The sequence below is a fragment of the Coccinella septempunctata genome, chromosome 4 (genome assembly GCF_907165205.1).
Source record: "Coccinella septempunctata chromosome 4, icCocSept1.1, whole genome shotgun sequence".
Classification (NCBI taxonomy): Eukaryota; Metazoa; Arthropoda; class Insecta; order Coleoptera; family Coccinellidae; genus Coccinella; species Coccinella septempunctata.
In genome coordinates, this window is record NC_058192.1 from 21,258,880 (window position 1) to 21,272,393 (window position 13,514).

At 33.2% G+C, this 13,514-nt stretch overlaps 1 protein-coding gene across 2 annotated transcripts in view; it reads right to left on the bottom strand.

Moving 5' to 3' along the window:
- The window catches only part of LOC123312238 (PDF receptor), a 95,183-nt gene that overhangs the window by 5,730 nt on the left and 75,939 nt on the right, over nt 1-13,514 (bottom strand). For both annotated transcript variants that reach the window (XM_044896564.1, XM_044896565.1), the window contains exon 10: nt 10,620-10,705. In XM_044896564.1, coding sequence (XP_044752499.1) covers nt 10,620-10,705 — 86 coding nt within the window. The remainder of the gene's footprint in view (nt 1-10,619; nt 10,706-13,514) is intronic.

Consider the following 13,514-nt stretch of genomic DNA (forward strand, 5'->3'; position numbering starts at 1 on the left):
CGAAAATGTGTGGGAGGGCGCCAAATTTGTAAAAAAAAGACGTAACGTGTACATTCCCGAACGCGGTGGCTTTTTTTTTATTTTGAAACTAAATGATTCAAGAATATCGGAAAAAATATAATCTGACAGTTTCAGCTTGCCAAAACAATAAAACTCGGCCATAAAGGTCGAAAAAATGTTGAGTTACCTTCTCTCCTGGGCTTCAAATTGTTTCACATTCATCATAAAAGTTGTAGAGCATAACATTTTCTACAAATCTCGTCCGAAGCATTTGTTTCTAAGTTCAAATGTTTTTGAGATATATAGCGATGAATGTACATTAGACTGAGATTCTACATTGACCTTGGCCTTCCTCAGGTATGGCTAAGGTACCATCACTTTCTAGCTCGAAAACGGTTAAGAGTGTGAAAAATTGCTTTAGACAAAAGTTGTATTGAATTTTATTATATACAACTTTCATAATGAATACAAAAACGATTAGAGCTACAGGAAGGACTATATTTGAAAAAAAATGCATTGTTATCACCTTCAAACTGTCAGATTAAGAAACCCCCTGATAAGTGTCAGATTAGTGGGCAATACGTCTGCAACACCGAGATCAACTATCTGTATCAAAATCTGACACTCTCGTGTAATGCACAAGTACCGATTTTTTTTGCATTTTCAAAGGTTCGCTGCGACCTTTCGTCACGTACGAATTGTCAGTCTCTTCGAAAGTTGCTTCCTTTGGGTCCAAATAACATATCCTCTAAAAATCTGACACGCTAAAAAATTTTTTCCGTACCGTCAGCCCCACCACGCAAACTGTCAGATAACATGAATTTATTATCAGAGACACGTAGGGCATATACAGCATAAAAATATAGACATGGACTGTGCCTTCCCTTTCTATCTATGCATGAAATACGGTCAAAAAAAGTGACAGAGAGAAACTGAACATCGGGCATGCAGTTGTCTTTTTCTAGAATTTTGATTGATCCACACTCACCTCTATGTGAACAAAAAAGGGACAGGTAAATGTCCGACGATCTTTTCTCTCTTTCTATAAAAGAGACAATTTCATGCTGACATTGCTCAGTCCAATGTCTCTATGTCTATGATATACAGTGTCTCAATCTGTCACGCCCGAGTATGTACAAATGACGATTTTTTTTACATCTTCGAAAACCTGATTTCCCCACAGCTGAAAGTGCATACATCATAGAACCTTTATTTCTTTCTACCATCGAATCTTCAAAATCTACTAGGTCTCCACGACGCTTGAGTAGATCTCGATTTAGCATCGTTGGCTCCCCAACTATAAATCATCCTAATTTTGTGCCTTCCCACACACTTGATCTTCATTTTCAATCACACATTGCAATAAATATAGGAATGAGGAATAGAGTAATAGTAGTCATCAAATTCTGTTTCACAAAACTTGCTAAATATATTTCGTAGCTTGTCGATAAAAAAATTCCTTCAAATATACACCTGCAAAATTAAAATTTTATGACATACAGAATGTATTTTTTTGTTATGTGTGTGCAACTATGAGTTTATTAACATATTGAATAAATATTATTGTTATTCCGGCAATAAATTGTTTGGTTAAATTTTTTTTATAATAATTGGTAGATTTAGGTCCAGTTGCAGGAACGTCCATTAAGATTTAGTGCCCTATTGAAATTTAAAACTGTCATTTTTGAAGGGAATAATAGAGGATTGAAATTTTAATGGAGCATTGAATTTTAACGGACTTTCCTGCTAGGAAAGGTTAGCGTTAGACTAACGCTACTGGTTTATGAAATAATTTTGTACCGTTAGGAGTTTTTTAATCAACTAGTTTATTAATGACAGCGATTCATGATTTGAGATCGCTTTGCTTCCAGGTTAATGTAATTAATGATCATTGATAGCTAAATTAATAAGCGAGTTGATAACGTTCGTCGACCTCAATTGGAATTGAAATAGGGAATTCTTGATTGCAAAAAATTTTTCATTGATACCTAGAAAAATTTGACATTTTATAAATTTTCTTGTCCTATTGGAATGTTCATATTGGAATGTTAATATTTTATGCTACCGATCGAACAATTCGAGAATTCATAGAGGAAATATTCGATATGTGACATTTTGTAAATCACATTGATATCGTTCCTTACCTCATCAGGAATATGGTGGAAGCTGAAGTTGTAGTATATTGGTCACTCTCGAACGATCTTCATTTTTCCGCAACCTATACAATTCATCTTTCCTCAATTCACCCTCTACTCCGAAAATCAATGCGACATGCAAACAAGATAAATATTCGCGCGGATGGCTGCTGAAACTTCTATGTTCGGTTGCCAATGACAATTATGCATTAAGAAATATACCATTAAAAGGGGTGATTAATGGGTAGTTTCGTGTACGAAACAGAGCTATTATTATGAAGTCGGCGGAAAAAATAATATTGCTATTTTATATGATTCGCAAATGTAACAATTTCCACTATCTCCAGAATGACGTACAAATTTCATTCATCTTTACGTATTCAGTTCATTCCTGGAACTCCAATTAATGCAGTTCTTGGAAGTTTCGCGTGATTTCGAAAGATAACTGTCAAAGAGGCTCAGAAATATGAAAGGGAAGCCGTTTACGATAAGTAATTGCCTAGTGGGAAGTTGTTACATTTTCGAATTACGTGTTCATCATTAGACGCCATTTGATTGAATATATTTGATGACGTGATTGGAATATTGGTTGAAGGCGATCGAAATTTGGGGTAATGTAGAGCAACCCTTGATTAGAACACGTTCGAGTGTGAACATTGACACGGATATACAAGATGATTCATTGAGGCTGGCGACCGAAATTGATAAAATGCTATAATATCTTTGGAACGACAAGGGATAGAAAGTGTTACATAAGGCCTTCTATAGCTTTCGATATGTTTTTATTATATATTTCTGAGATCTATGTTGAATGAGAGTTAAGTACCTAGGTGGACGATGGTTTTAAATTTGAACAAGGCTGTAAATCTCATGATTTCACTTCAGTCCTGTCTCATTTTTGTTGATATAAATTATCAAGCAGAACTGATATATGCGGAATAATGGAATTTGGCGAAGAGAATTCATTCAAAACTTTTTTGTGTGAAAAATTATAGAATAATGTTAATATTTTGGAAAAAAGATTTTTTAGACAATATTCTAGTCATAAACAGAAATAATAGAGATGCACCTTGATCAATGAGTGTAACATGAAATATTCATTCTTCCAGTCTTCTTTGTAGGGGATGTTATGATGGGTTTTTGAATTATCATATCTGTGAAGACTTTGGAAATAATAAATATTAAATATGTTAAGGTAAATATTCGAAAGTCTGAAAGATTCCATGCCCCTCCATATCCCAATGCTAGCCTAGTACTACACTCTGAAACTTAATACATCCTATATATAAAGTAGCCTCGGAGCTTTACTCTCATTAACATTCAACTTGTTGGCCGAAGATTTTTTCGATATCTTTTGCTTTAAAGACAAAAACGTTATGTAAAATTTTCGAAATCATCATAATCTGAACTTTTTCCAATAACTCAAAAAGAGTCATATGCTAGTCTAATTTTTTTGGGCTAGAGAAAGTGCCATCAATATTGCTTTGGCTCTTCTGTTTTTGGAGAACTCATCAGGGGACATAAAATTCAGAAATAATGGATTGACTTGTTGTGTCATCGATGCTAGGTACTCTTTATAATAAAGTAGATGTCTGAATAAATATCGTCAATTTGCTTCGGACTTCCCTTTTTTCCATAAAATGTAGTTATCTGGAGATATGAAGTTAAGATGGTCTTGATACAGTACCTGATACTTCAGAGTTACTTATCATAGAACGATTTGGTTTTGTATTCCGCAGGAACGTATTCAAAAAGAAAAACTAGTTTGTTTTTTGATTTTTTTCCAACCGCACACATAACACATACATTTACACCGCGTTAATAACATTTTCCTGCAAGCCGAATTTTTAAATAGTTAACATGCACTGCAAACTCATACATTGTGAATTTCAGATTGTGCGTAATTTCAGACAATTTTCTCTTATAGAGCATGTGCTTTTATCAACTGTCCCAAGACACGAACAGAAGATAAAACTGTTCATTTATAATCATAGGAAAACTTTTGAACATTCATAAATAGGTCAGGTGCTATTAATTTGATTTTTGTTTGCATCTTCTTATTGAAAAATTTAGATTTGTATGTTGTTAGGCACTTCTCAAGGAGTTCTTTCAGTGGATATTTTATAATGGGCCACCATGTATAGTTATAAGATATATTTTTGAATTCATAATCGTGCTTGATCAATAGTTTTGGTTTATAATAATAATAATAATAATAATAATAATTTATTCACTATGAAAAAAGTTTCTACAGTACAAACAACATATAAATTAATATGTGAACAAATAAAAAGATGAAACGACATCACAGAAGCTCCAGCTGGAAGCCATCGCTTGTACGTGTTGTCATATCTTGAAAATTCACCCCTGATGATGAGTGAACAAAGTGAACGCACACTCCACACATTCTACCCCAGAATTTTATTTTTTTTTATCAATTTTTTATTTATTTATTCATTTTTTTTTTTTACTATTATCATATTCATATTCAAAGTGTTTTAATATCACAATTTTCCCCTTCTTTTTCTACTCACTTATTGTCATAAACAATAGATTGCATGATTCATGACGGCGATAACAATTTGACTTTCTTGTTTTGGAGAAGGCAGAGATTTTGGGTCTTTATTTTTCCCCCCTCTATACCATTGAAACATTTTTGAATATTTTTTCATACCTCCTATAACTTCGAAGCTATACCTGTATAATCTGTTTTGCCACCTCCAGCACAACGCTGTGTGGATTCAACTGTCAGTTGGCGGCGATGAGGTATAATGAATGAAATTGCTGTCAAATAACTTCAAATGGGGCAAGCGTGCCCTTGAAAGCTTTTGGAGAATAATGATCGTCTCCGTCATTTCCATGTGATTCTTTTCAAGGTGTCCCTTTTTCTGCCATTGACATTTCTACGTACTCGAGAATAAAAGAGATTTCCTTTCACCATATATCGATTACGCAACGGATATCTATCTACGAATCAAGAAGACCAACAGTCGTCCGAACGATAAATGAAATAGATTTTCTTCGACGACGAATCCGACTCTACAGGAAACTATTATTGATGTTAACCGTTGGCTTCATGCTTGAACTTCATTCTTTAATCGAATTTTTTTCATTAGTTTTGTTCGAAAATTTATAACGTCATTCCAAGTTGTGTTGTGGTCATCGCTTTTTCTGTGCTGTAAATTCCAATTAATATTTATTCCCTTCTATTTCCATCCATCGTATTAATGGGCCATCAAATTGAAATATACACAATATACAGAGCACGTGTTGGAAGTTGTTTCTTTCGAGGACATGTCCTTTCACTGTTTGCGTTTTACCGAAGTATGAAGTAACAAGCAAAATACACTATAAAATCATTAAATTGTTCATTATATCGTATTGATTCTGAAATGAGCCACTATTTTTAGCTACAAAAAGTTAAAGGCCAGCTGAAATAAATTCTGTAGCTCCTACTCAATAATTCGGTCATCATGACACAAAAATGAATTTAAAATGGGGACGAAAATTCCGTAGAATTGTGCGTAGGAAATCCCAGAGAAATTGAAAATATCTAAACACAACTGTAGATCGCTTTCGGGCTCATTGTCCACTCATCAGTACAGTGTAGTGTTTATCACGCAAACGCTGAACCAAACCTCACTTTCTCGGCAGACTTCTAATCCAATTTATGGCTACCAGATTTAACGACTACCTACACTCAACGAATGTAAAACAATTCGTCGAGCGACTACATAGTCCAGTAAACAGAGCTCTGAAATCACTTTTCTCGGAATAAGCTGCATTTTTGATATAATGATTGTAACGGTGAAAGAAATATATGGTCAAAAATGCAGGTGTCAGAATTATCAGGAACATTGAAAAATTCGTGCAAATGTTAGAAAAATCACGTTTTTCTCGAAATTTTCGAAAATGAGGAGGTTTATCAAAAAAAGTTTCGAACAGAAGTTGTAGAGCGGAAAATTCTAGTGAGAATCAAGTCTTTTCCCATACTCAAAGTTTTAATACCGACTGATTAGCAACGTATATCTGTATTTTTAATTTCGCCCTCGGCTACATGACAAGAAGATACCAGAAAGTGTAGTTTGGGGCGCAGCTTATTTGGCCAGGGTTGTACTCTTGTTTCGATATACGCTCTAAAAGCTCGAAATTCTGGCTTGGACGGAAGCTTAGACGGGGAAACCAGATGTTCATGATTTGACTGAATTTAAATGAATTACTTCGTATATCGACTGTGACTAGCGCTATACTCCCGAAAAACGCGATTGAGAGTAGCATCGAAACGCGTCAAATTGATAAAATAAAATTTTGAAAAAATTAGGCATTATATTTTGTTCATCTCTGTGGTGAATAAAAAATTGGGGAATGGGGAATATTATATCTCTTTGCAAAAAATTTCAGTAGTGTGAGGGATATCATCGAAAGCGAATATCTCCAAACTAACCCTAGTTTGATATACCCATATCAAATTTTTGTAGAATATATTATTTGCCCCCACAAAAGGCAACATTTATTTTTCATTTCAAAACACGTCAGAAAAATAATTGTTTTATCGTACAGGGAATCCGAAATCGCTTGATTTTGGCTGTTTCTGGTTCTTCTAAACTAGATGGCGTCTTTATTTTCCAAAATATCTTCAAACGATAAAAACTTTCCATAGGCACTTTTTCACTGGGAAAACAATACTATATTCATGTTTTTTTATCTCCTGTATTAAGGGTGGGAAAACAACAGCTCAGTTACAAATACGTGCTTCTTGTGATCGCATATCGATATGTCGACATCTTCAAGTCAAAATCAGCATAAAAGTGAAATCACCAACTGATCTCTGAGTCTCACATACATTATTCTATTATATAAATAAAGTGGACATAGAATACTTCAATACATTGCAATTGTAAGGTCATACGATGCGGTGAATTTTCATAAATTTTCTGCCCTAGATTATTTCCAAAAAGAAGCATTTCCATAGATATAGGCAACCTAGAGAGCAAGATCACCAATCGTTTCATTTTTAATGGGGATGTATTGAAACAGAATTTCAAGACTTCAGTTATAAATAGGACTGATTAAGAGCAAAGTCAAAAACGCCATCAGAGACGTTTCTGCGTTATGCTGTTGAATTCTGCTAGAAAAAGATTTCGAATTTGTTAGCAGAATGATGGTACTCAATTTGAGAACTTTTTATAAGTTATATTTATATCAACATTGATAATAGAAATTCTGCTTGATATGATGATATGTATTCAAATTGAGTGTAACATGAATCACATGATTTTATTGAATTTATAGATGTTCCAGCTAACAAATGAAATTCTAGTTTTAATTCGTATTATAGAGATGGAAATTTATTGTGAGTGGAAATTTTTGTGTTCAATGCTTTCATAGAATTCTGTCGAAAATGGGAATTTCCCTGAAATGGTGATTTTGCTTTGAGTATAGAAGTAATATATGGACATATACAGGCTGTATCAAGTTCGAGGGCCTATTAGACGTTTCTGGAGAACTTAACCTATTTGAAATCTGAAAATTTGTATTATGATATCGTTCGACATAATCTACTGAACTCAAATATTCTTGAAACCCAAGCACATTCAGTTATACAGGGAATGGAAATAAATTTTTCCAAAATTTCTTTTTCTCTATTTTTTCGTTTCTGATATGATACAGTATTAAATTTTGAATATATTTCTGTTCAAATCGTTGCATTCGTCCAAATTGTTTCCATAATATTGAGAAAAAAATGAAAAACTTTCCAGAGAGTGTTCCAAATGCTGTGTCAAATATGGGGATCAAGATTTGCCCATAACTTTCGTTCAAATTAGAACCCTAATTTTTTATGATTGCGTAGGATTCTTCGAAGAAAAATAATGACAGTGTTTTAATATGTCAATGCGCTAAAAATGGATAAATCCTGAGTTATATGGTATTTTCTGAATTTATGTCGTACGAAGAGTAAAATTAATAAAATCTGTTTCATATCAAAAATACATGGTCATAGAAAATCCAGTTCTCCAGAAACGTCTAATATAGGCCCTCGAACTTGGTACACCCTATATATTTTCGAAAAGCTATTTATTTTTTGCATAACCTCAGATCAAAAAAAGATACCTTCCGTATTCAAAATAAAGAAGTTTTATTTCAGCCTCTACTGAGGCTGAGATAACTAAAAATTGAATATGGATCCGTATTCCCAGTGAAAAAGTGTCTGTAGAAAGTTTTGATCCTTTTAAGATATTTTCGAAAATAAAGAAGCTATGACACATTTTTTAAATCGACAAAATATCAAAAATTTGGTTATATCTTCAAGACAAAGGAAGATATTGTAAAAAGGTTTCCACAAATATGCAACACTGCAACCAACAGGCTCAATTATTTTTTTTTTTTTTGAGATTGCTACAATATAGCACCAATCCTTTCGATACTAGCATCTGTTTGAAAAATTATGGGGGAGTTTGGAGCAAAAATTGCCAAAATAGGAGAACTAGACAAATATTTCTTTCATTTCATTGGACGATTTTTCGCAGGCATCCGTCCACTTGAAATCTACATTTTTTCTCAGTAAATTATGAAATAGTTTTAGAATTCTACACTGATTGGAAATATATTTATGATGAAAATATATTTTTCCAAGAAATTGCCCGATATTCTCTGTTTTTGGAATGAATGAATTTCATGGCTTTCACGTTATCATAAATCGGACGAATGGTATTATTTTCTATGATATGTCCCAGGTATTTTACTGATTTTGAAGTAAAAGCTATTTTATACCTATCTTTTACTCTGATAGGAATCGACGAGAAAGCCGAATTGATATCTAGCGCTGAAAACTACTTAACAATCTCTAGTTTTTTTTTTTTATCATTTCACCAATTAACAGAAAAGGTTGAGATTCCGGAACAACAATTTTGTTAAAATATAGAAAATCTATGCATAAACGTGATCTTCTGTTATCTTCTTCATTAAATTCATTGAAATTCATAAACTTCATATTGTGGATCTAGTATATTTCATTTTTTTTTATTTAATTAATTTCTTCCCATTTCTGCAGAATTTTCAGGTTTTCATCTGGAGTTAAACAAAATTTTTCAATACAATCGAGACTTATCAATAGGTCATATTCAAAATACTTTTGTTTATAACGAGGTATATAACAATAACTTCAATGAAATCCTCAATATTAATGATCTTCCTTTTTCAATCTTACAATACTATCTGTTTTATCAATATCTACCACAGGTTGTTCTGAACGTGCTCCTATATTCTATCAATTCTTTGCCCAATTTTTTCGAAATTTAATAATTTATCATTGCAATATCAGCTTCAGTATCATATATACCTTCAATCTTTTCCTGGTTATTTACCAACAAGTACAGTCGAATCAGTGGTATCTCATATCATTCCTAGTTTTTTGAATTCGATAATTCATCATTCAGGTTTTCATGAAGTTCAGCTTTATTAACTGCTTTTATTTTCTCTTTATTCCAACAAATGTCCTGTCTATGAAATCTGTTTGGTGAACCCAATTTTTCACAGATCTGACTAGCTTTTTTTTCATATTCACGCTTTGACTTTTTCTTCATCCCTACTGTCTTATGAAATTTTGTGTTCTCATCTATAACTAATAACGTGTTTGAAAGGCAATGCAGCATTTCATTATTCAATTCATTCTGAATGAAAATTGGTAGACCAATAACGATTAGATCAATTAAAATATTTACAGGCATGTGATAGTCACTAACTTTATTTTTCAATTGCGTATTCCGCAAAATTTCTATTTTTTTTCTTCGTAGTTTTTCACCTTTTATCTTAAAAACGGAGCGTCTTCAGGTACTCAGGTTCATTAAAAAAAATTATTTATTCTTATGAGACATACTGCCCTTAGAATTTTAATTAACCTTTTGTGACACCCGGTATGATGGAAACGTTGACTTAATACCAAATTCATAGCGAATAATTTTATAGCAAAAGCTGTTATTCCATGTTCCGAAAATATTTTAAGAATTATAAAAGCACTCTCCAGACGAAATATCTTGAAGCCAACCCTGTATTCCAGGCAGATGTTCGCTCGACAAACTACTCGTTTCTGGCTTGTCGTCGTGCGGGAAATTCAAAATTCGATTGCCTCGCTCAAATACAGATATACGTTGATAATCAGTCGGTATGAAAAGTTTGAGTATGGGAAAAGACTTGATTCTCACTAGAATTTTCCGCTCTACAACTTCTGTTCGAAACTTTTTTTGATAAACCTCCTCATTTTCGAAAATTTCGAGAAAAACGTGATTTTTCTAACATTTGCACGAATTTTTCAATGTTCCTGATAATTCTGACACCTGCATTTTTGACCATATATTTCTTTCACCGTTACAATCATTATATCAAAAATGCAGCTTATTCCGAGAAAAGTGATTTCAGAGCTGTGTTTACTGGACTAACAGGGGACTCAAGAGTCCACTTGATATTTTTGATGATAATAATTCTTACCTCACTTGTTCAATCTCGCTTGTATGACTTTCCCTTAGTTTGACAACGAGGACTTTAACAATATTCAGGAGGAAAAGAAGGTTTATCTGAAAATTAAGGAGAACATTATTATCATTTTGCCGAAATAGATTCACTACGATACTTAGAATGCATGCATAATCAGATATGAATTTAGTCATTTAGTGTAATTCCCGGAACGGTATACAGGGTCTTTCACGAGGAACCTCACCCATATTTATGCGTGAAACTACTGAACGTATTTTCATGAAATTCAGCACTTATAAGTATTTCACGATGCTGATGAAATCTAAAATATTTTCAAGGCATGAGCAACTCCGGTTTTTCCGGAAATGACGTCAACTTCCGTTTTTCAAATTAGAACACCATTTTTTTATTGCAGAAATAGATTCCTTAGAAAATTTCAAGTTATTTTGATGTAACATTTTTCAGTTTTGGTTGGAAAATTCTCTCTGAGCGGGAAAATTCGAAAAAAAAATCGAAAATAGAGCTCCGCTGAAACAAGAATAACTTCGAGGTTTTTGGATGGAAAATGGATGGAAAATGGATTTTTCAAGATGTAAGATTGATGTATCCACTTTAAGAATCGAAATCGCGATTCATGATACAGGGGGTGAAAAAATCGCTTTCAAAGTTAGGGATGACAAAATCGTGAAAAATCAATTTTTTCAAATGAGAACCCCATTTTTTATGGCAGATATTGAATTTTCTTTGAAAAATAATGTGAGTGTATGCATCACACCCTTGCCCTAAAGTGGATATTTTCTGAGTTATTCACAAAAAACTGTTTTTCGTCTTAAATTTTCAGCTATTTCTTTTCCCTTCACGCCAAAAAGATGAAATTTTCAGGAACTGTTACTTAAACCATGTTTTAGATTTTACTACCCTAATATGCAAGAGAAAAAAGTTACAGGTTGTTCCTAAATAGATGGCGAATTTTGATTCGAATTTGTATCGAAAACATCTTTATTTCAACTAATCGGCCATCGGTTTTCTCTCCAGTGATAAATAAATAATTCCTTATGAACCATATGCAAAAACTTACCATGTTTTACATTCTTTTTTTTTTAATGATAGATATCATTAATTACATCTGCCAAATTCCTCTTTATTCAGTAGCATTTTGTGTTTACTATTGGTGATAATTCGTATTAAGTTATAAAATCGATCACTATGCCTAATTTTAGATTATTTAAATCTCATTCTACTTCATGGAGAATGTAATAAAGTTGTAGAAAGAACGATTCGACTGTTCATTGAGAGGTTTCCTGACCGACCCAGACCAACGAGAGATACCATTAACAGAACCATGACAAACTTGAGAAATGTCGGATCTTTCGTTAAGAAAACTATACACAGAGAAAAAAGTGTAGTAGAAGATGAGAACAACGAAATTACAGTTTGGAGAGTGTTTGGAGAATATTAAAAAAACATAAAATGCACCCATATAAATTCAATAGGGTACAGCATTTGAAGGAAACTGATTTCGTCAGGAGAACAGTTTTGCGAAGCTATGATGATTGGATTTCAAGAGAATGAAAACTTTTTGGACTGTATAATTTGGACAGATGAATCTAAATTCACAAAGAATGGTTCTTTCAATAGGCATAACAGTCATTATTGGGATGAAGAGAACAACCACCACTTCAGACAATGGAACTTTCAAGAGACCTGGAGTTTCAATGTTTTTTGCGCCATCAAAAATAATGCAATTCTCGATGTTCACATTTATGATGGGACTTTAACTGGTAAGATAGAACACTACACATGTTTGCATTATTTAAAGAATGTTCTCCCTTAGGAGATAGATATTCTGACATATTGACTCAAATAATTGAGCCGCTAGTACAGAACCATAATGACTTATGGTATCAACAAGATGGCGCGCCTCCACACAATTCACTCAATGTGTCAAATATTCTCTACAGGCTATTTGAAGATTGATGGTTGGCGAACAATGGTCCACATCTTTGGCCACCACGTTCTCCCGATTTAACTCTTTTAGACTATTATATTTGGGGTAGGATAAAAAAATATTGTCTACTCAACTCCCCTGACTGATAAAGAGGACTGCATAGAACGAGTCAGAAATGCGTTCAGGTTTGTTTAGATTTTTAGATTCATAGTTTTGAAACTCAATTTGGTTTTTAAACACTTTTGCAGATCTCTTCCTCCCGATGAAATAAGAAGAGCAACGCACGAAGCATTCCTGAGACGTATAAATAAATGTCTAGAAATTAACGGTCAAAACTTTGAGCATCTTCTCTGGTTATAACTGCGAGAGTTTGCCATGGTTCTCCTAATAGTAACTTGAAGTCGGTTTCAAGAAGGGGTAAAAAATCTACAGCATGGTTCAAATAACAGTTCCTGAAAATTTCATCTTTTTGGCGTGAAGGGAAAAGAAATAGCTGAAAATTCAAGACGAAAAACAGTTTTTTGTGAATAACTCAGAAAATATCCACTTGAGGGCAAGGGTGTGATGCATACACTCACATTATTTTTTAACGTAGATTCAATATCTGCCATAAAAAAATGGGGTTCTAATTTGAAAAAATTGATTTTTCACGATTTTGTCATCCCTAACTTTGAAAGCGATTTTTCCACCCCCTGTATCATGAATCGCGATTTCGATTTTTAAAGTGGATACATCAATCTTACATCTTGAAAAATCTCAAAAATGAAAATTTTCCATCCAAAAACCTCGAAGTTATTCTTGTTTCAGCGGAGCTCTATTTTCGATTTTTTTTTCGAATTTTTCCGCTCAGAGAGAATTTTCCAACCAAAACTGAAAAATGTTACATCAAAATAACTTGAAATTTTCTAAGGAATCTATTTCTGCAATAAAAAAATGGTGTTCTAATTTGAAAAACGGAAGTT